The 20,545-nt window shown below is 38.3% G+C and overlaps 1 protein-coding gene across 3 annotated transcripts in view; it reads left to right on the top strand.

The window, feature by feature from the left end:
• ttyh1 (tweety family member 1) overlaps positions 1-20,545 on the top strand; it is a 33,515-nt gene that overhangs the window by 8,039 nt on the left and 4,931 nt on the right. For all 3 annotated transcript variants that reach the window (XM_059340049.1, XM_059340050.1, XM_059340051.1), the window contains exons 3-12: positions 660-889; positions 6,648-6,759; positions 8,901-9,235; positions 14,589-14,684; positions 14,862-14,934; positions 16,481-16,556; positions 18,001-18,056; positions 18,347-18,439; positions 18,536-18,628; positions 19,374-19,513. In XM_059340049.1, coding sequence (XP_059196032.1) covers positions 660-889; positions 6,648-6,759; positions 8,901-9,235; positions 14,589-14,684; positions 14,862-14,934; positions 16,481-16,556; positions 18,001-18,056; positions 18,347-18,439; positions 18,536-18,628; positions 19,374-19,513 — 1,304 coding nt within the window. The remainder of the gene's footprint in view (positions 1-659; positions 890-6,647; positions 6,760-8,900; positions 9,236-14,588; positions 14,685-14,861; positions 14,935-16,480; positions 16,557-18,000; positions 18,057-18,346; positions 18,440-18,535; positions 18,629-19,373; positions 19,514-20,545) is intronic.

Below are 20,545 nucleotides of genomic sequence, written 5' to 3'. Positions count from 1 at the left end.
GAGCTTTTTTGTTGTCATCATTATATTTGTCCAAACAAATGTACCTTTAGTTGTACCAGGTATTAAAATGAACAAGAAATTGAAGAAAAGGGGTGGTCTAATATTTTTTTCCATGACTGTTTGAAACTTAAGTTAAATCTAAACTAAAAAGAAATCAGGTTTTAATTGAGAGCTAAGCTTGTTTACAAGATATTTAGACAACGGATGAAGCCATAAAGTGCATTTTTGGATGGATGGGAAAACAACACTGATTGGAATTGTTATTGACTCTTCCAGCCAATAAAGAATTTATAAACAGCTGCTGATTAGTTTGGGTTAGACTCAAACAAATTGCTCCCAAATTTAAACCGTGTAAAAGCTAAAAAAAAAAACAACCTAAAATTGATTGAGTTAAATTTTCATCGTTATAAATGTATCATGTGTGTGTATCCTTGATGTTTCCTGCCTCTTTGAAGCACACAATTTATATTCTCATACCTTTTTAATCGCCATCTCCTGCCACCGCTTAATGGGGGCGGGACAATGTGACAAGTGATGGAATTTAACAGGATTAGTTGGTATTTAACCCTCTCAAATTGCTCTTCTCTACTTGTAAAAATGGAATTAAAGTGCCATTTTTCACATTCACTGACTCATTTCCCCTCCTCCTTCCTTCTCAGACTCTGCTGGTTCTGTCCAGTTTGTCAGCCATCGCTCTCGTCATCTCGCTCTTGGTGGTCCTCTCCTTCCTCATACACTACTGCTGCTGTCACCGTGGTGACCGGAGCGAGGGATCAGAGGAGGAGGAGGAGGATGAAGACGGCAGCACGGGTCACGGTTACAGTGGGAAGAAGGGGCGGGGCATCTGCTGCGTGACGTGGGTGGCGGTGGCGTCTGTCACGCTGTGCTGGTGAGAAGGAGGATTCAGTCTTTACCAGGAGCTCTTTTAATTAACCTCAACATACACAAGCTGCTTTTTAGCAGTGGAGGAAGAATTATTCATGTATTATTTTAATGGAATAATACCAGTGAAACATTCTTAATTCCTCCAGTACAAGTAAAAGTCCTGGATTTAATTAGATATATCTAATCAATAACAACATACCGGTAATCAAGAAAGATTTTTCATAAAGAACATGTGGTTAGCACATAAAACATGTGACACTGCTGTACTGTAGGATAAACAACCAGCAGTATATAAAGCAATCAATTAGCTTCAACATTAAAATTGCCCTCGGACATAACTGCATCTCTGATAATAATAACCCAGAAATAATAATACAATAACACAAATACAACATTATATAAGTACACTTTGCTAATACTCCATTGTTTGAATTCTGGACTTTTGCTTTAAGTAGATTATTTTGTTATAATCTACAGTCATGGAAAAGTTATTAGACCATTGTTTTGTCCTTGCTTTCTTGTTCATTTTAATGCCTGGTACAACTGAATGTACATTTGTTTGGACAAATATAATGATAACAACAAAAATAGCTCATAAGAGTTTAATTTCAGAGCTGATATCTAGACATTTTCCATGGTTTTCCTGATAATGATATTGGTTACTATCAAGAAAACCATGGAAAAAGTCTAGATATCAGCTCTTAAATTAAATTCTTATGATCTGTTTTTGTTGTCATCGTTATATTGGTCCAAACAAATGTACCTTTAGATGTACCAGCTATTAAAATGAACAAGAAATTAAGGAAAACAAGGGTGGTCTAATCATTTTGTCCATGACTGTATGTCTAAAAAATGTGATTAGCAAATAAAATATACTGATACATTAATGCATCAGCAGCATTTTAGTGTTGTAGCTGGTCAAATCTGAGAAGTTGAGAAACTTCTAATTCATGTCACTTTTCGTGATTTTTTAGAAGAAATGATTCAACATTGTTGAAATATGCATATTTGCTTTCTTGCAGGACGTTAAATAAAAAGATCAATATTACTCATAAGCCAGCAAACCAGCTATCTTAGATTATCCTAGTTTAGCATAAACACTGGAAACAGGGGGAAATAGCTAGCCTCACTATGTTCCTGTTTCAAGTCTTAATGTGAAGCTAAACTAACCTGCTGCAAGCTGAAGGTTCATGTTTACTGTTTAGACACGAGATTGGCATCAATCTTCTCATCTGATGCTCTGCAAGTCACAAAGAAGCTTATTCTCCCCCAAATCCCCCAAACTATTCCTTTAAAAATATCCATTTTAGAAATTGTAAGGTTCCATGTTGTAAAAAGAGATTTAAGTGATAAAAACGAATACAAATAAGAATACTGTGAAACCTCTCAATCCACAGGGAAGCCAGGATTCAGCTACTGTGCCTTTAAATGAGCTACACTGAACTGTGTAAGGTTATTATGTCACAACTATATAATATAAAGGTAGAAAGACCCAGAACACTGAACAATCTGACTGAACACTGACTGGGCCTTTTTTTATATATAAAGCATGTGAACATGTTCTAGAGGAGTCCAACTGATTCATCAAAGGCTGTGTTCAGACTGCAGGCAAATCTGATTCAAATCAGATTCCTACTCAAATCCGATTTTTAGGGCTGACTGTCCACACTGTTTTTAGCAAGTGTCCAAATTGGATATGGCTCTGTTCAGACTGGGCCACATTATTGACTGATCTGACAGGTTGCTGTAGTAACGGCGTCAGATTGTCTGACGTCATATGATTGCGACAGCGACAAGAACAACAACAACAAACATGATGGAGGCAGGTCACCTCAGTATATTGGCCTTATTACTGTCCAGTAGAGGTGCAGAACATCTCAGACGCACCAGGGGAGAAACCGGGCGGATGGACGCCCCCGTCAGGCCCGTATGAGTCGGGCGCCGCTGCCGGTGGACACCTCGTCTCCGCGCTGCCGGCGCTACGCTGTGTAGAGTGACGTCACGGACAGTCAAAACCGATCTGAGTGATTGGAGCGGTTCAGACTGAGAGGCATCTGTCCAAATGGGATCTGAAACTACCTCCTGAAGGTGGTTTCGATCCGGTTTGCAAAAATCGGATTTCATGTGATTTATGACTGTTCAGACTTCAAAAGAGCCATCCAGTTCCAATCTGGATGGGCTAAAAATCGGATTTTGGCTGGCAGTCTGAACGCGGCCAAAGGGTCAGTGTGGCTGCAGGTTTTTGATCCAACAAAGCAGAAACACACCTGAAACAGATGAACTGAGTAAAGATATTCAGGTGGTTGTATGAGTCGAGTCAGGTGTGTTTGTTCTTTGGTTGGAATAAAAACCTGCAGCCACACCGGCCCTTTCATAGATCAGTCTGACACCCCTGTAATCTATCAGAAACCCATATTATGTGTATGTTTTAACCTACAAAATTAGCACAATATGTCCCCTTTAAAAGGTGAATCATTCTTTGGTTAAACTGCTAACAACTTGCAGATTTAAAAAAAATTGTACAACAGGATGCAGGTAGGCAGGGTTTGGTTTTGCAAAGGGTCTCAACTCAAAAAGATGAGGAGCCACTGGTTTAAATCTTTCCTTTCATTAATGTGTCTTTTGTCTAATATGTAAAATAAAACTTAAACTGTAAAGTAACTGAAGCTATCAGATAAATGTTGTAAAACATGTAGTGGAGTTGAAGTATAAAGTAACATAAAGCAGAAATACTCAAGCCAAGTACCCCAACATTTTACTGAAGAGGATCATTTTTAGTAGTGTGATTTTATGAGGTACTTATCTATAGTCATTGTATTACCTACAGTAGATGGTAGTTGGCACGCCCCCAGTTCAAAACCAGACAGGAGTACTGCATCTCAACAATGTACTGCTGTGGACAGGGGGCAGCAGCAATATTTTAGCCTCCTAAAAAATCCATATCAGTTTAAGTGTGCGCTATATTTAGTATATAGAGTATTATCGCTTTTTACTTTGCTGTCCGCCAGCCCTGTTTATAGGGGGAACTGAAGCTGTTATCTAGGCTCTTGTCAAAGTCACCAGACTCCATTTACAAAAACAGTAATTTAACCTTGTAGAACACAGGAGTTGCTGGTCCACCGCTGCCTTGATTGTTTAGTTTGTTTGTGTAATTGTGTGACTTTAATGTTTTCAACAGTTAGTTTAGTTTCACCAAAGTCACACAACAACACAAAAAAACAACAGGACTTGATAGACCTTCAACTCCTATGTTCTGTGACATAAAATTACTGTTTTTGTCAATGGAGTCTGGTGGCTAGGATGAGATTATTGACCAGGGGTAGGCAACCTGCGGCTCCTGAGCCACATGTGGCTCTTCAGGCCAAATATTATTTTGTATTTTAATTTGAATTTATCGTTGGTATCGGGCGCAATTTGTATCAAATTGTAAAAAATGTGACCTTTATAAATGGCGTTAAAAGGTCTTTGGCCTGGTGCCTTAACCTCTAAATATAAAAAATAAGTCTTGAGTTTCCCTTTCAACTCTGAATCTCCTGAGATATATCTTTGGTGATCAGCCTCTCATTTACATGTGGGTCCTCGCTGCAATCATATTAAAGATATCAAAGACAAAATAATATTAATACATGCTCATTATGCACTAATAATATTGTTTGTAGGCTTATTTAGACGTAGTAGGCTGTTTTATCTTTATTGTAAGGCTCAAAATAAGGTTTGGGGCTCCGTCCCGACATTATCTGACACTATGTCTCTTTTTGTGGCCAACAATGGCTCTTTTGTTAGTAAAGGTTTCCGAGCCCTGGCATAGATGCACATAAAGGCGTCAGAAAGGGCTTTCAGTGGCTATTATACCTTCAGCTGCTGCCCCCGTCTAAAGCACTACATTGCTGTCGTGCCAACCGGCATCTATAATACACTATCGATTAGTACAGGTATTTCTCAATAAATTAGAATATCATAGAAAAGTTTATTTATGTCAGTAATTCAATTTAAAAAGTGGAAATAACACATTATATAGATCCATTACACACAGAATTAAACATTCAGTGTCTTCATTTATTTAATTTCTTCTAATTGTTATGATTATGGCTTACATTTAATGAAGACCTAAAATTTAGTGTCTAAAAAAAATAGAATATTACAAAAGACCAATTTTAAAAAGTATGTTTAATATGGAAATGTTGGCCTCTGAAAAGTATGTCCATCTATATGACTCAATACTTGGTTGGTGGTATTTGACTTGAACTACTGGAAATGGACTTTTCCATGATATTCTAATGTATTGAGATGCACCTGTATCTCATACAACCTCACTTAAAAAATCCAAAGTATCCCTTTTAAAGCTCAGTTCTTTTAGTTAGAACAGCAACAAGGCATCACCCTCCCCACCGTCATGTGTTTCTTAGTGTCTCACACAGTCACAATGTGACTGGAGAGGAGAGGAGGCCTGCATGACAGCTGATGGTCACGTTAAGTTGCTGTTTACCGACCACGGGCTTATGACGGCACTGTGTGTGTGTGTGTGTGTGTGTGTGTGTGTGTGTGTGTGTGTTAGTTTGTGTGCAGTTTCCTCATCACTGTGTGTGTGTGAGGATGATCTCAGTTCGCCCACCTTCAGTACAGTCGTCATTTACCCACCGGTGTTCCCCTCAGATCTGGTGACCGTGCAGCCATCAAGTCAGGACTCTGTCCCTGTATATAAATGAGGTCCCTGCATGGTCCTGATGCAGGAATGCTGCCTGACATGTGTCCAGGATGCTGTTGTGCTGCAGGAGTCAGTGAGGGGAAGCTGTGCTGCCTGTCAGACCTTTTAAATCTAAAGCTACAGGCCCAGCTGTGTGCTGTAATACAATTATAGCACAATTTAATGCTTCAGCAGTGCTTGTTATTATGTTCCAGTCCATCCGCTGCACGGTTATGTGCACTGAGACTGTATTGTTATATCACAGAACATAATGTACTGGGGGTCTGATTTCAGCTGTCATAATGATGTCATCATATACAGACTGTAGGTTGATATGGCTCGTGTCTCCCCCTTATGGCCCATAATGTAATATAAATGTAGACGTCTCCTCCTCTGCTGCTCCATACAAGAGCACTCTGGAAAAATAATGCGGCAGTTTACCTCTTGAAAATATTTCATGTGACATCCTTTCCTCCAGATGGTGGCCTTTTTGTCACAAGTGCAAAAAGAGTTGTTTGAAATGCGACTGCATCAGACAGCGTTCACATTTGGCAGCTTGAAATGCAAAGCACACACAGACACACATTCCTCCTTTTCCTTTTCCCCCTGCTTTCTAATCTGGGTCACATACTTTGTGGGAGATTGGGTCATACCATTCCTCTCGGGTTTGCAGGGATTTGACGAACATCTGGCTCAAGCCTTAATCTGAATATTTGAATAACAGAAAGATGTGTAAACATGTCGCTATGTTTAACATTTTGAATATTTTCCTTGCTGAAGCTTAACTGTTGAGTGCTAAGAGTCAGCTTTTTTCCCCCATCATCTGTTTATTCCTTCCCCTGCGCTGCACTGGTGGTATGCCCATCCAGAGCACACATATCCCATCCTCTCCAGCTCCATCTCCTTGTGTCACATTCATTTAAAATGTACATACACACTGAATTAAACATTACATTTATGCCTCTGCTATCTGTTCTTCTATCCCCTTCTCTTTCTCTCTCACACATACTGTAAATATACACCCTCCCACAATGTTGTCATGCTTCCTTTTTTTTCTCTCTCTCTCCTCCCTTTGCAGTGTTGCCATAGGCATCGGTTTCTATGGCAACAGTGAGGCTAATGATGGGATGTATCAGTTGACCTCGTCTCTTCTCACAGCCAATTATACGCTAGCTTCCATCGATCTGCTGGTGAGTGCAGCAAGTAAACTGTCATGCAGAATATCTAACCTGTGTGTGTGTGTGTGTGTGTGCGTGCTCGTGTGCGTGCTCGTGTGTGTGTGTGTGTGTGGTCTGCAGAGGGAGAGAAAGAAAATCCGATACAAAGTTGTGTTTTTATCGATTTCCCTGTGGTCAGACAGTGGTTTATGTGTCAGACTGCTAAATGTCCTCCTTCTACTGTAGAAGATAATCAGGTCAGGAGAACTACAGTCACACAGATAAAGAATACCTGAATGAGTGGGGAAAACACACTTGAGTTAATCAGTGCAGCTCATATATGCTCAAGAACCAATAATTAAATCAGAGCAGGGTATCTCATCTGACCCCCACAAAGCAATATCATTAAATACAGAAAGAGAGGAAGGGGCGGAATAGACACAATAGTTATAATATTTAGTATAAACACTATTAGTTTATTTATTCAGTTTCACACAGAATTTTTACAGCAAAATGGTGGTTGTCATAATCAGTGTGCTGCCAGGAGCTAATAAAAAAACTGAATAAAAAATAAATTAAAATAAATTAACTATACGAGCACCAAAATAATGATGTTGACACTATTTATTCATATATATATAAATGTTAATAATTACAATATAACTTGATATAATTACTATATGTTAAAAATTATTAGTAATTAATTAATTAATTATAATTATATTAATTAATTAATATAATATTACTATAATTATACATAAATAATATTTATTCATATATATATATATATGTATATATATATATATATATATATATATATATATTAATAATGCATCATATCCAGAAAGGAGAAGGGGGAACAAGAGAAAATGACAAGGGGAAAAATATAGAAATGAGTAAGTAAAATCAATAACATAAAATAAATAACAATTTACAGAGAGATTCAGTGGTGTATAGCCGATATATCTGCTCAGCTTTATTGTCTTATCTTTGTTAGAATATAGAGTCTTTTGACATAATCAAAAAGGGAGCCACACTTTCAGGAACTTACTTGATGAGGCCTTCAGAGTGAGCCTCATTTTTTCCAGTTAAAGAAAGTAAATAACATCTGTAATCTAAATTAAGATACTAACTAAGAATAATTTGTTAAGTCAGAGCATGAGTATCTGATTGGAGAAAAAGATTTATCCCACTCTTTAAAATATAAACTGTTTAAAACCATGAGACCTCTTCATAGTGGGTTTTTTTTATTGCACACACAACACTCAGACTGTGCAACCTTACTGTTTTTCAACAATATGTTTTTTGTTTTCAACATTTTATTTAAAAAAGACTGCTTAACAAGGTGCCTCATTGGAATTGCAAACATTAGTCTTGGTGATAATGACACAGTGAATCTCTACATGCACACAGTTTTACTTTTATTTAATGAGCACGACGATTTAGAAAAAAGCAGTAGCTGCAGACAAAAGGCTTAAAACAACCGGATTCTGATTGAGACACAACAAATTATTCATCATGACTGCACAGTCTTACAAAACATGTCTCGAACGGAAATTGTCACTTCTGTCTGTACTGCTGCAATCAAAAAAAAAAAAGTTTCTTCATGCACTGGTTGACATTTTGCTTCTATAACATGTTTTCTTTCAGACTAGTGGAGAGAAAACATCCAAAATACACATTTAGGTGTTTAATTTATTACATTTTGTCTTATTTGTGTCTGTAGAATTCTCCAAAATGAATCAAGTTACTATTTGATAATGCCATATTTGCATATTTAAACATAACATTTCAGAAAAGATTTTATAATTTTCTTATTGTAAGTAACCAACTGGAGCAGTTTCACCTATTAATCTGTGGTGTAGCCGACTTAAGATACCTTGTGAAGTATTTAAATGAAAAAGAAAAAGAAATTAGATAAATTGCTTTTTTATTGAAGTTTGCAAGTAGCAAAAGTGAAATACTTTTTATGCGAGTTTTAACTTGAGCTATACATTATGAGAGACATGCATTAGCAGACTGAGGCACCAAGATGCCCATAATCTTCAGTTCTCTCTATCTATAACAAAACCACTTTAAGCCGACCACGATTTTATGAGCATCATCATCATGTCTAGCTTGTGGTTTCCGTCCCACTTAACGCCTCTCACATTCTTCCTTCCCCCCTCTCCAAGATTTCAGACACAATCTCTGGGCTGCAGCTGTCCGTCTCTGGCCCCCTGACCTCGATGGAGGAGCTGTTTACCGGCAGTAAACCCTTCCTGGTGTCCACGCGGAACTGCCGGAGGTTGTCCGAGAACGTCATCAGCCTTCTCTCCTCCATCTCCCTGGCTCGCTCCAGTATGGACGCGGGCCTGGGGAACGACAGCATCAGCGGGGCGTCCATCATTCCTCTGACCCCAGTGCCGCCCTCCATTGCCCCCACAGTGGTGCCCAGCGGCGGCCTGATGCCCAGCCCCTTCTCACCCGGCTGGGCCGCCAACACGCTGATGGTCAATGAGGACTACAGGTGAGGCTGCAGGCCAGAGCGCCATTTGGAAAGTAGATGTTTAACGTGGATCACATACACATTGGAAATACTTTTTAGTGTGCTCAAATCCCTTCCATCATTCATATAAGGGATGTGTGTATTTCTTTTTTGTTATTATCTTTTTATTAGGAAATTTCACAACAATTGACAAGTACAAATGCATTTACAGCTGTTGGTATCAAAACTGTACAGAGCCAAAGGTTTTGTATCAATAGCTTCTTGTCCAAATGTTCATTGTCCATTCCCTTTTTAATAATATGAATATGTAGAGAAAAAACAAAAACAAAGACATACAATTTAACTATCTACATCCAGAGAGGTATGGAGGCAAAAAGTAAATACATAATATGAATAAATTAATATAAATGTCTGTAGCAGTTGGGCATCATTCAGTTGTTATTATTTTCAACATTGTAGATTAATATTTAAAAGAAATCAGAGCTGTGATGGAACGTATGAAATTATATAGCAAACGAAAATGTGTCAAACAAACCAGAATATGTTTTATATTTTAGATTCTTCATAGTAGCCTTTAACATTTTGCTTTGCTGGTCTTAAACACATTAAGAAGGCAAGAAATTCCACAAATTAACTCCTGACGAGGTGAAGAATCTAAAATAAAAGAAAGTGTGTCCAAACTTTTGACTGGTACTGTACACTGCAACTCGAGGCCAACAGTTTCAACTTGCGTCACAATGTAACAATGTAATTTGGCTCTTACTGGAAGGAAAATCCAGTGATTCATTTTTCACCTGAACATGCAGAAATATCAAAGAGCCATCCATTTAGAAATTAGTAATGTACGATTGATGCAACATCCTGTTGTTTTACAGGAAGATGTTCAAACTTAAAACAGATGTCTTTAAGATTAGTATTAAAATAACATACTTGTTTCTGGGGAATTTCATAGGAAATCTGAGCTGTGAAATAATGTCTCACTTTGTCATCATATTGCTTAATCTCAGAATCTGCAGGATTTAAAAGTTTTACTTGTTTAGCAACTGGAATTAGTTTTGAGTAACTACATTTAAAAAGAAACACATATTTCCCTTTTTTTTTGTTCATGCTTAAACTCAGAAAAGTGAAAACAAATATGAAAAAGACATGCATGCTTGTGGACAATGGGATGTGAGCTAGATTCAACAAAATAATCAGCATCAACAAGGAAATCTGCACACCAACTCCCCAGGGCCAGTCGGCTCTATCACCATAGCAGCAACTGTTTCAAGGTTTAAGGTCTTTATTTGTCACATGCACAACAATTAGATGGAAGCTGTTGTTGGCAGTGAAAGTCTTCAGCCTCAGGCCCCCTTTTAATAATGTTAATTTAATAGGCATAAGAGAAAGAAGAGGAAGAAGTTAAAATAGTGCAAGGAATAAAATGTAAACTAAAGTAATATAAATTAGACGGTGATTGTGATGAGTGTAAACAGGCGTGTTGTGTATTTAAACAGAGGTGTAAACTAAATTGAGAATGTTGGCAGTGATGATCAGCTTTCTGGGAAATAAAGCTTTATTCCAGTTTATCTTGATTAGTAGCTGTTTATGTTCTTTTTCTGACAGACTGGCAGTTTTGTTCGTTGACAAATAGGTTTCTCAGTACTTGTGCAAGAAATGATGATTCCTCTGAAGCACACTCCAATAAAAATAGGTGGCGGAAGTCCAATTTTCCCGTAAATCTGGATTCTTGTTTTTCCCATTTATAAAACTCATTGTCCAACATTGCTAATCAGTCCAGTAGATTAATTAAAGTAGATCATTGTGGACGCCAACACGTCGATTTACCTACATAGTCAAATATTACAGAAGTTAATGCAAAAGCAGCAGGAGTTTAAATACAATCAATCTGAGGGTACATTTTATGGTAATAAGAGAAAAAAAATATTTATTTAGTAAAGGATTCATTACTGTATTTGCTAAGCCAATTTTATCCATCATTCAAGTGTAACAGCTTTTCTTCTAGCAAACCACAAACACGTTAAATCTCAGCGTTTCTGAGCTAATGCAAGGCAAGTTTGTGAGCACCTTTCAACAACAGGGCCATTCAAAGTGCTTTACAACAAAAAAACACTTAAAGCATTAGAAAGACACATATATGAAATGGCATTCAAATATAAAATTTTAAGACTAAACAATAATACTAATAAAATGGGAGCTGAATTAAAAAGAAGAACAAAAATAAATAATATTTTTTTTATATAAATGCTCTTGTCAATATAGCAGAGATATTTACATTAATATAATCAAGAAATGGGTTCCATATTCTTTCAAATGCATTAGTTTTGGAGTGATGAACTATTTTTTTTAAATATCAAATATGAAAATAATATAAGTTACAGTGCAGTATTACTGAAAGGCTGTGGACAACATAAAAGTCTTCAGTCTTGATTTGAAAGAGTTGAGAGTTGCAGCAGACCTGCTGTTTTCTGGGAGATTTTTCCAGATATGTGGTGCATAAACACTGAACGCTGTCTCTCCATGTTTAGTTGTGACTCTGGGAACACGGAGCAGACCAGACCCAGATGATCTGAGAGTTCTGGCTGCAACTCGTTTATTCCCGTGGTAGTAATAAAGCTTTGCAGAAAAAATAATAATAATGAAAAAATAATGTTGTGAATAATCCACCAGGCTGTCTAATTCTTCAATAATTTACATAAGAGGTAACAGACTAACTAAATTTCCCCTCAGGATTAATAAAGTAATTTTGATTTGATTTGATTGATTTGATAAAATACTTGGTTATGTTTAGGCAACAACACTACTTGGTTATTTAAAGATAAAAGATCAGGGTTTGGATTTAAAATATAACAACTTTCGTATGCAACTATGTAAGTAAAACAACAAACAGACTAGCACTTTAGCAAATGTACTTTTTTTTTTCAAACCGTAGCTCAATGTGCAACAACCACACCAGCACTTTAGCAAATTCAATTCACCGAATATTTAGCTTCATGTTGTCAACAGCATCCTTTCTCTTTTGTTTTTATGTTTTTATCGTGTGAAATATAACAACATGTCAGTGCTTCTCAGGTTCTTCTTGATTTGCATTCAGGGACAAAAAAGTTTAACTTAACCTAAAGTATTCAACAGATAATGGCCATTTAATGCAGCATTAAATGATGTGAAAAATTAAAAATGTAATCAACAATTAAACGTAACATAACTTAGAGATTGAGTTTCAAAATGTCCATGATTTGCAGAAACATAACCATAAAAATGCAGACGTTTTATTCTGTCGATTGTGTTGATGAGTGATGTCAGTTGTGAGACAAATGAAATTAAGAACAAAGTTTGATGTTGCAGTAACTGGTAACGTTACACAGACACTTTTGATGTCATAATTAACAACATCAAACATTTTTTATGTTTTAAATCTAAGCCTAAAAACACAAAATGGACACGGACAAGTCATCATGTCTCAAGTTAAGTCACGAGGCGACCATGTGCAAACATTTCCAGTCCGCTCTTACAACCATTTCCTTTTCCGACAAGTGAATGTAGTAAATAAACACATTTGTAGGAGAATGAACATTAACCATCTGCAGCAGTTTCACAATGATCAACAAGCAGAGCTGTTTATCCACACGGACACACCCCTGCTAAGAGGGTGAGGAGACTATCTGAACCAGCCTTTCATAAACGTGTTTATTAAGACGGCTGGTTTACTGAGGTAATGCAACGGAAACCTTTTTTCAAAAATGTTCTGACACGTAATGGGTTTTATGGGATGCTTTTATATTCCATATTCCACAATGATAACAAAGTGAAAGTGCTGCTTCCCGTAAACTAACCACACGCAGCAAACACAGGGGATGTAATGTCTCCCTCACTTTAAACACTGGGAGGTGAAATAAAGTTCAGCCTCCTCTCAACTTCACCATTTCACTGATCTCATAAACTGGAGTCTTGTGTCTGCCTTATCTGAAAGAGGAAATGGAGCTTTTCATCTGACCACAGGCACTCGTCTCATTTCATAATACATATTCCAGATCGGCAGTGTTAACAGAATCTCAATAATCTTATTACACTTCTCAGCAAGTTTAATTCTGGGAACGGATAGCAGGTTTTAATCCCAGATCAGGTGGAAAAATCTGAATGTGATGAAAGGAACGCTGCATATTTCACACATCACCGGGAACAGACTGGATAAGACGACAAGTTAAAACTCATAAGCTTTTTTATAAGTGAACAAGGTGACAAGAAAAGAAAATTGCAACAGACAAGACTGACTCTAGCTGTCTTCACTGCTCTGTGAGGAGCTGCTGCTACTTTAAAGAACCTCATAATGAATGTAAAGATAAAAAGCAAAAACAACATACAACTTTAGAACATAGAATTTAATAAAAATTATAGTCCCTCCATACAATTTCTGGCTGCAGTGTAGTCTTCCCTGTGGGATTAAACAGCACTTCACCTGCAAAATGTCACTCAAAGAGATACGAACCAACCGAGAAGAGACTCAAAATTATCACAAAGAATATAAAAATGACCACAGAGAAACACAAAAAGACTACAAAGGGATTCAAACAGACTACAAACGAGTATGAAAAGTGAAAAAACTGTGACAAAAAGAGGCAATGCAACTACAAGGAGTAGTGTACAAAAAGTAGTGTTTTCTGTATTGCAGGAGTTAATAGACATTTACATTTATTTACATATCATATTCTTGTTACTTGTAGCATTCCTGCAAAATGTATACAGTCTTGGAAAAAATTATTAGACCACCTTTGTTTTCTACAATTTTTTTGTTGATTTTAATGCCTGATACAACTAAAGGTACATTTGTTTGTACAAATACAATGATAACAACAAAAAAAGGTCATACAAGTTTAATTTAAGAGCTGATATCCAGCCATTTTCCTTGGTTTTCTTGATAATTATTTTGCCTATTATCCATGACTGTATGTGTTATAGTGGATAATCATTGTAAACTTAGAGTAATCAATAAGGTAAACAAATTATTAAAATAAAAATAAAAAAGGAAAAAAAGGAGAGAAAATAAAAGAAAGAAAGAAAAAATAAAGAAAAGAAAGGAGAAATGGAGTAGATTAGTACATACATGTAAACCCTTCAATAGTCAGGGCTATCTCATATATACACACACCTACATATATCTACATTTACATGAATAATAAGGGCAAAATAAATGTCCCTTTTGCAAATCTGTGCCCACAGGCCATAATCTGCCATGGTTACCACAAAAACCCCCCTGTTTTGCACTCAGTTCTCAAAAACAAAATCTTAACTAATGGAATACAATTTAAAAAAACGTGTAATTGAACCCTGAGTTAAGTTTTTTTTTGTGTTTGTGTTTGTGTGCTTTTTGTGATAGGTGGCTGTCGTACGTGTTGTTGCTGCTCCTCGACCTCATAGTGTGTCTGTTCATCCTGCTGGGACTGGCCAAGCAAGCCCGCTGGCTGCTCATCCTGTGAGTACACACACACACACACACACACACACACACACACACACACACACACACACACACACACACACACACTTGTATCTTTAGAAACGAACCATACAACAAACATCAACCATACAATGGCTTGATGTTTGGGGTGTCCTCTTGGCTGAAGAGTTTGTGCTCCTTTTTCCCCCACAGGATGACCGTGCTGGCGTGGCTGGCCCTCTTCCTAAGCTGGGGCTCCCTGGGCTTGGAGACGGCCACTGTAGTGGTGAGTAGACCCAGTAAAGCTGCTCTGGGGGAGCGGAGGCCGGGGCTCGAGGGAGGGAGGGAGCGGAGGGATGAAGGGCTGCAGGAATAGGAAGTGAATGGGACTGTCATGGGAGGGATTGGCTGAGGGAAGAAAGCTACACAGGAGGCCAAAACCGTGTGTGTGTGTGTGTGTGTGTGATTTCTGTGCCCATTGTGCTAAACTGTGAAAAGATCTGCCTCCTAGGGAACGCTGCAGTCGTGGCAGAGGACCAAGAAGGCAGGAAAATGGGGCAGAGATTAAAGATTCAATGCGCGTGTGCACAAGCGTGTTTGTGAACAAATTGTGTTTGTGCATTAAAGTGCGTGTGTTTTTTTTCCGTGTAAGTGTGTTTGCAAGTGTGTAGGCGTTTGGCTTCAAGAAGTAAAGATGCAAGATGAAGAGAAGTGCTTTCAACGGGAGTGAGGAGGGAGAGGAAGAGCGGGAGAGTGCATCTCGAGATCAGTTTGAGAGAGAGAGGGAACTGAAGTGAAGTGAAGTAGAGAGAGAGAGAGAGAGAGAGAGAGAGAGAGAGAGGGTAAACCATCAGCTTGCCATCAGCAGTGCAAGACTTGAAGCTGTTGCTGTACCTCGGCCGCCCCTCGGGGCTTCAGACTGAGCATGCAAGGAGGTGGAAGTGTGAGTGTAATCCTGTGAAAGTAAAATTCACAAACATGCTGCTGCACAATGTTCTCCTTTTAACGCCTAAACATGACAACACCGCCAGTGTGCCGCGTCTCACAGGCTTAAATCCAGACAGTAACATTTATCGAGAACAAAGCACAGAGAGAGTTTTTATGTCTCAAACAAGAGTCGTGTCCTTTTTCAGTTTCCCCTGTGAAGTTTGGTCGTACTCTCTGAAGGGGAGACTGTGTGGGAGAGGAGGGTAAATGGTGGCTGTTTTTCTGCACTGCTGCCCACTTTAAGAGACTCTGTGTCATGTGGAGCTGGCGGGAGATGGTCCCAAGGCCTGTGAGTCCACACAGAGACGCTCTGTCCCTGGTCACTGACAGGGAAACAATAGGCCAGCTGTGGGCCGGCCCACTTTATCCTGTCCCGGGTCGCCGATTTTCCCGTCAGCCGCCGGGGCTCTCTGTGTGGCTCTCACTCCCTCTTCTGGTGGGGCGATCTCAAGCTGAGTGTGTCTGTGGGCGAGCTGTCTCTGCCCTGAGTGCATCCTCTTCAGAAAAGTAGGCCAGACGTATATGCAGCAGTCTATAGAGATGATATGGAAAAACAGGAGGGGAGGATGGAAAGAGCGAGGCGCAGGTTTATCCAGGACAGCATGTGATACAGGCAGGTCAATATCAATATCTGCCACTGTATTGTGAGCTGCTGTCAGATATCTGTTGAGGTAAGTATGTCAGTCGGTCAGTGTGCCTACTAACTTTTCCCTTGTGATCATTTTCTCTTGCCCTCCCTCTTTCGCCTCATCTGTCCTTCTCTCTCTCTCTCTCTCTCTCTTTCCTGCTGTTCCCCCCCACGTCATCTTTTCTCACTCTACCCGTCACTCTCGCTGCTCCGCCAGGCTCTCAGTGACTTCTGCTCAGATCCAAACTCGTTTGTAGTCAACTCCACCCACTTCAACACCGGGACCAGCTCAGGTACAGTATCAGCATGTCCCTTTACAAAGTGCTGGTTGTTTCCCCTTTCTGTCATGTACTTGATTAACCTCCCAACTGTGCTTATGTCAGCACCATGGATGGATTACTGAGCGGGCCTACCGGGCACAAGACCAGGGGCCCAAAATGTCAGCCCCCCCCCCCCTTTTTGACTATAAAAAAGGCAGAAAAACACTACAAAGAGATGCCAAAACATTATAATGCATTATCAGTGGTGGAATGTAACTAAGTACATTTACTCAAGTACTGCAGTCTTTCTCACAAGTTTTTAGGTGTTTGTTCTTTACTAGAGTGTTTCCACTTTATGTAACTTTATACTCCTACTTTCTACTACACTACATTTTCAGGCAGATATTGTACTTTTTACTCCACTACATTTAGTTGCCAGCTTTAGTTTCTTTTCAGGTCGAGATTTAACATAAAAAACATGATAAATATAAAGTGATTAGACTTTTAAAAAAATCAAACCTCAAAACAGTATATTAAGTAGTTGAAATGAACCCTACCTTTACCAAATTAAGACACTGCCTACATAAATTCATCAATACAAATAATCTAAATATATTTAGAATATGTAAAATAATCTGAGTGGGTCCATTCTGCATAATGAGTACTTTTACTTTTGATACTTTAAGTACATTTTGATGCTGATACTTTTGTACTTTTACTCAAGTGAGTTTTGAATGCAGGACTTTTACTTGTTGTGGAGTAATTTTGTAGTGTTGTATTGGTACTTTTATGCAAGTAAGGGATCTGGATATTTTTTCCACCACTGTGCATTATAAGGGTTGGGGTAGGGGTTTGGCTATTCCTAACCCTATAACTAATACAAGTATATATATAATCCCCAGTGACCCGGGCTTGTAAAATCAATGTCAGTGAAAAATTATGATAAATCACCTAATATGTCATTATAAAATGCTTTATAATGTGTTTTGATAATTGTTATAAAGCATGATGACGATTTCCGGGTGCTTCCAACTACAATTATACAGTGTTATAAGCAGATCATTATGATCATGAAGTTTGTTTATAATGCATCATAGACATGGGCTTCATAGAGGGTGTTACCAAAGTACTGTATTAGCTTCCATAATGTAGTTGAGTAGAAGTATAAAGAGTGTAAAATGGAAAAAGTCAAATAGAGGACCTCCAAAATATACATTCATTCCACATTCCACCACTGAAAACGACCACAAAAAAAGGCTCAACAACTGTATAGTCTGTGTGTCTCGTTCCTGTGTAGGAGACGTGGTGGGGTCTTTTGCATGTCTGTGCCAAGGGGCCCGTTGTCTCTTAATCCACCCATGGTCGGCAGCACAATCCAATAAAATGACTGAAAGTATATAACGAATGTTAAATGTTCATACGTCTTTTCTGCTATGCACTGATCTGTTGTGCACTGGTGTTTCTGCTGGCCATTCAGACGTGTTGGATTATTACCTGACCTGCAGCAGGCGCATGAACAGTCCGTTCCAGCAGGTAATGTGACCTTCTGTCACTCGTCTTATGTAAATAACGTAGAACATTGCAGGCGTTTAGCCGAGACTCTTCCACCTCACTGGTTTCAGTGAGCAGGTTGCATGTCAGACTTACTCAAGGCCGGTTAAGGACAAATTATTTGAGGAGAGGAGGCACAGCTGTTGCTGCACGTCCTGTCCTTAAATGATTCACTCACTATATAAATAGCTACCTCCTGAGCATATTAATGGTATATTTGAGCGAATAATGCAAATTTAAAGCTTTTAACTCTGCTGACTTGTTGGCTGCAGCTGCTGACCCAGTCGCAGAGGGCACTGTCCAACATCCACACGCACCTCTCCAGTCTGGACAGAAATGCTCTCACACAGTTCCCCAAAGCTGAGGTATGTTATAATAAATAAACATGCAAAACTTATTAAATATTATGCCACATTTTAAAGTGTTTTTTTTCCTAATTTGTTGTTTTTTTGTTGTTGCAGAAATCACTCAGGGAGGTGCAGCAGATACTCAACTCCACAGAGGGCAACTTTCATCAGCTGGTGGCGCTGCTGAACTGCAGAGGTCTGAATAAGGTAACCACAGTGTGTGTGTGTGTGTGTGTGTGTAACAGCACTTGCACTAACACCTAATTATATTAATAATAATGCATTTTATTTATAATGCACTTTACATTAAAGGAAATCTCAAAGTGCTACAGGTTAAAAGCATTAACAGCATTAACAAACTAACAGTATTCCTATAAAAAGGATTAAAAAGGATGAAACAGCTAAAAACAGAAGAAAGAGTATACACATACAGGTGCATCTCAATAAACTAGAATATCATGGAAAAGTCCATTTCCAGTAGTTCAAGTCAAATAGTCCCAACCAGGCATTGAGTGCATATAGATGGACATACTTTTCAGAGGCAAACATTTCCATATTAAATATACTTTTTTAAAATTGGTCTTTTGTAATATTATATTTAAAAAAAATTGAGACACTGAATTTTAGGTCTTCATTAAATGTAAGCCAAAATCATTATAATTAAAAGAAATTAAATAAATGAAGACGTGAAATGTATCATTCTGTGTGTAATGGAGCTATATAATGTGTTATTTCCACTTTTTGAATTTAATTACTGACATGAATCAACTTTCTATGATATGCTAATTTATTGAGATGCAGCTGTATATACATACATACACAATCTAAAAACCTTCTGGATGGGAGGAACCAAAGGTTTTGCGAAAAAAAAGTTTTTAGTCCTTTTTTTAAAAGTGTCTATGGACCCTTTTATTACTTACTATTTTCACTGATATATGTGTTTTTGTTTCAGGACTACATTGACTCTTTGAAAGGCCTGTGTTATGATGGGATGGAGGGATTGCTCTACCTCTCCCTGTACTCGTTCCTCTCTGCTCTGGCCTTCACTGCCATCCTCTGCTCTCTGCCCGGTGCCTGGAGAAGCTTCCCCAGGTGAGAGAGAGCATGATGATGCAGTGTATAGTAGTACATAGGTATAAGCGGTGTTATTTTTTGCTGTGATCGGCTGTCAATTTATACGACCTTGTTATTTTCATGTACTCACGCTCATTTACACACTGAGACTTGCCTCGCGTAATCACTGCCAAAAGTAGTAAAAGAAAAAGACCTTGCGAGACAGCGTAGATTGATGTTCCTGAAAAGCAATAAATTCATCTCATCCCACAGTGTCAGGGAGGATAAATACTCTCCTGCTCCTCCATTCATTTTCATAAATCAGATCAGATAATGATTGAAAATGCTGGAGTTTCTGCATGCTGCCTGGCGTATAGTGTAGAAAAACATCGAAGTGTGTTAAAGGAGACATATTGTGCTAATCTTCAGGTCCATACTTGAAAATGTTCACATGTTTTAATGTCTATAACACTCCCCTTTTTAGCTCCTGCCTCTTTTTAGCCCCCCTCCTGGAAAAGCCCAGTCTGCTCTGATTGGCTTGCAAGAAAAATATGGCACAGCTTTGGAAAGGTAGTTCTCAAGCATACGGCATGAAAAGGAGAGCCAAGTCTGAGCGGCTTGTTGAATCCCGTGTTTTCTGTTCAGCCAACAAAAAAGCTGACTGGGGTGTCTTATTTCAGCTGTTATATGTATCAAATATATACAAAAAGCACTGAAAGTTTTTCATAATATATCATTTTTAAAGGTGGTTGGTTCAAATGTATCCTTGGAAATACTACAGCATTACATAAAAATGACTTAGATTTAGTTTCTTGTTTGTGTATCCAGGAGTTTAATAGCAGCGGCACAGGTTAGTTGAATCTACTGAGGGCAGGTTGTTATCAATTTGTGGATAAATATATCACTTTTATCATCTGAAGTGTGAATCGTATACCTGTTATTATCTTGGAATATTAGCGTCTAGCGTCAAAGAACCTCCTGAGTTATACATTAAGTACTGAACATAACACATAAAAGCTGCCTGGCACAGTAATGTGAAAACTGTTTCCCATTCTAAAAATTAGTTTTATT

Source organism: Centropristis striata, chromosome 8, assembly GCF_030273125.1.
Source record: "Centropristis striata isolate RG_2023a ecotype Rhode Island chromosome 8, C.striata_1.0, whole genome shotgun sequence".
In the NCBI taxonomy this organism is placed as follows: Eukaryota; Metazoa; Chordata; class Actinopteri; order Perciformes; family Serranidae; genus Centropristis; species Centropristis striata.
This window is presented reverse-complemented; position numbering and strand designations above follow the sequence as displayed.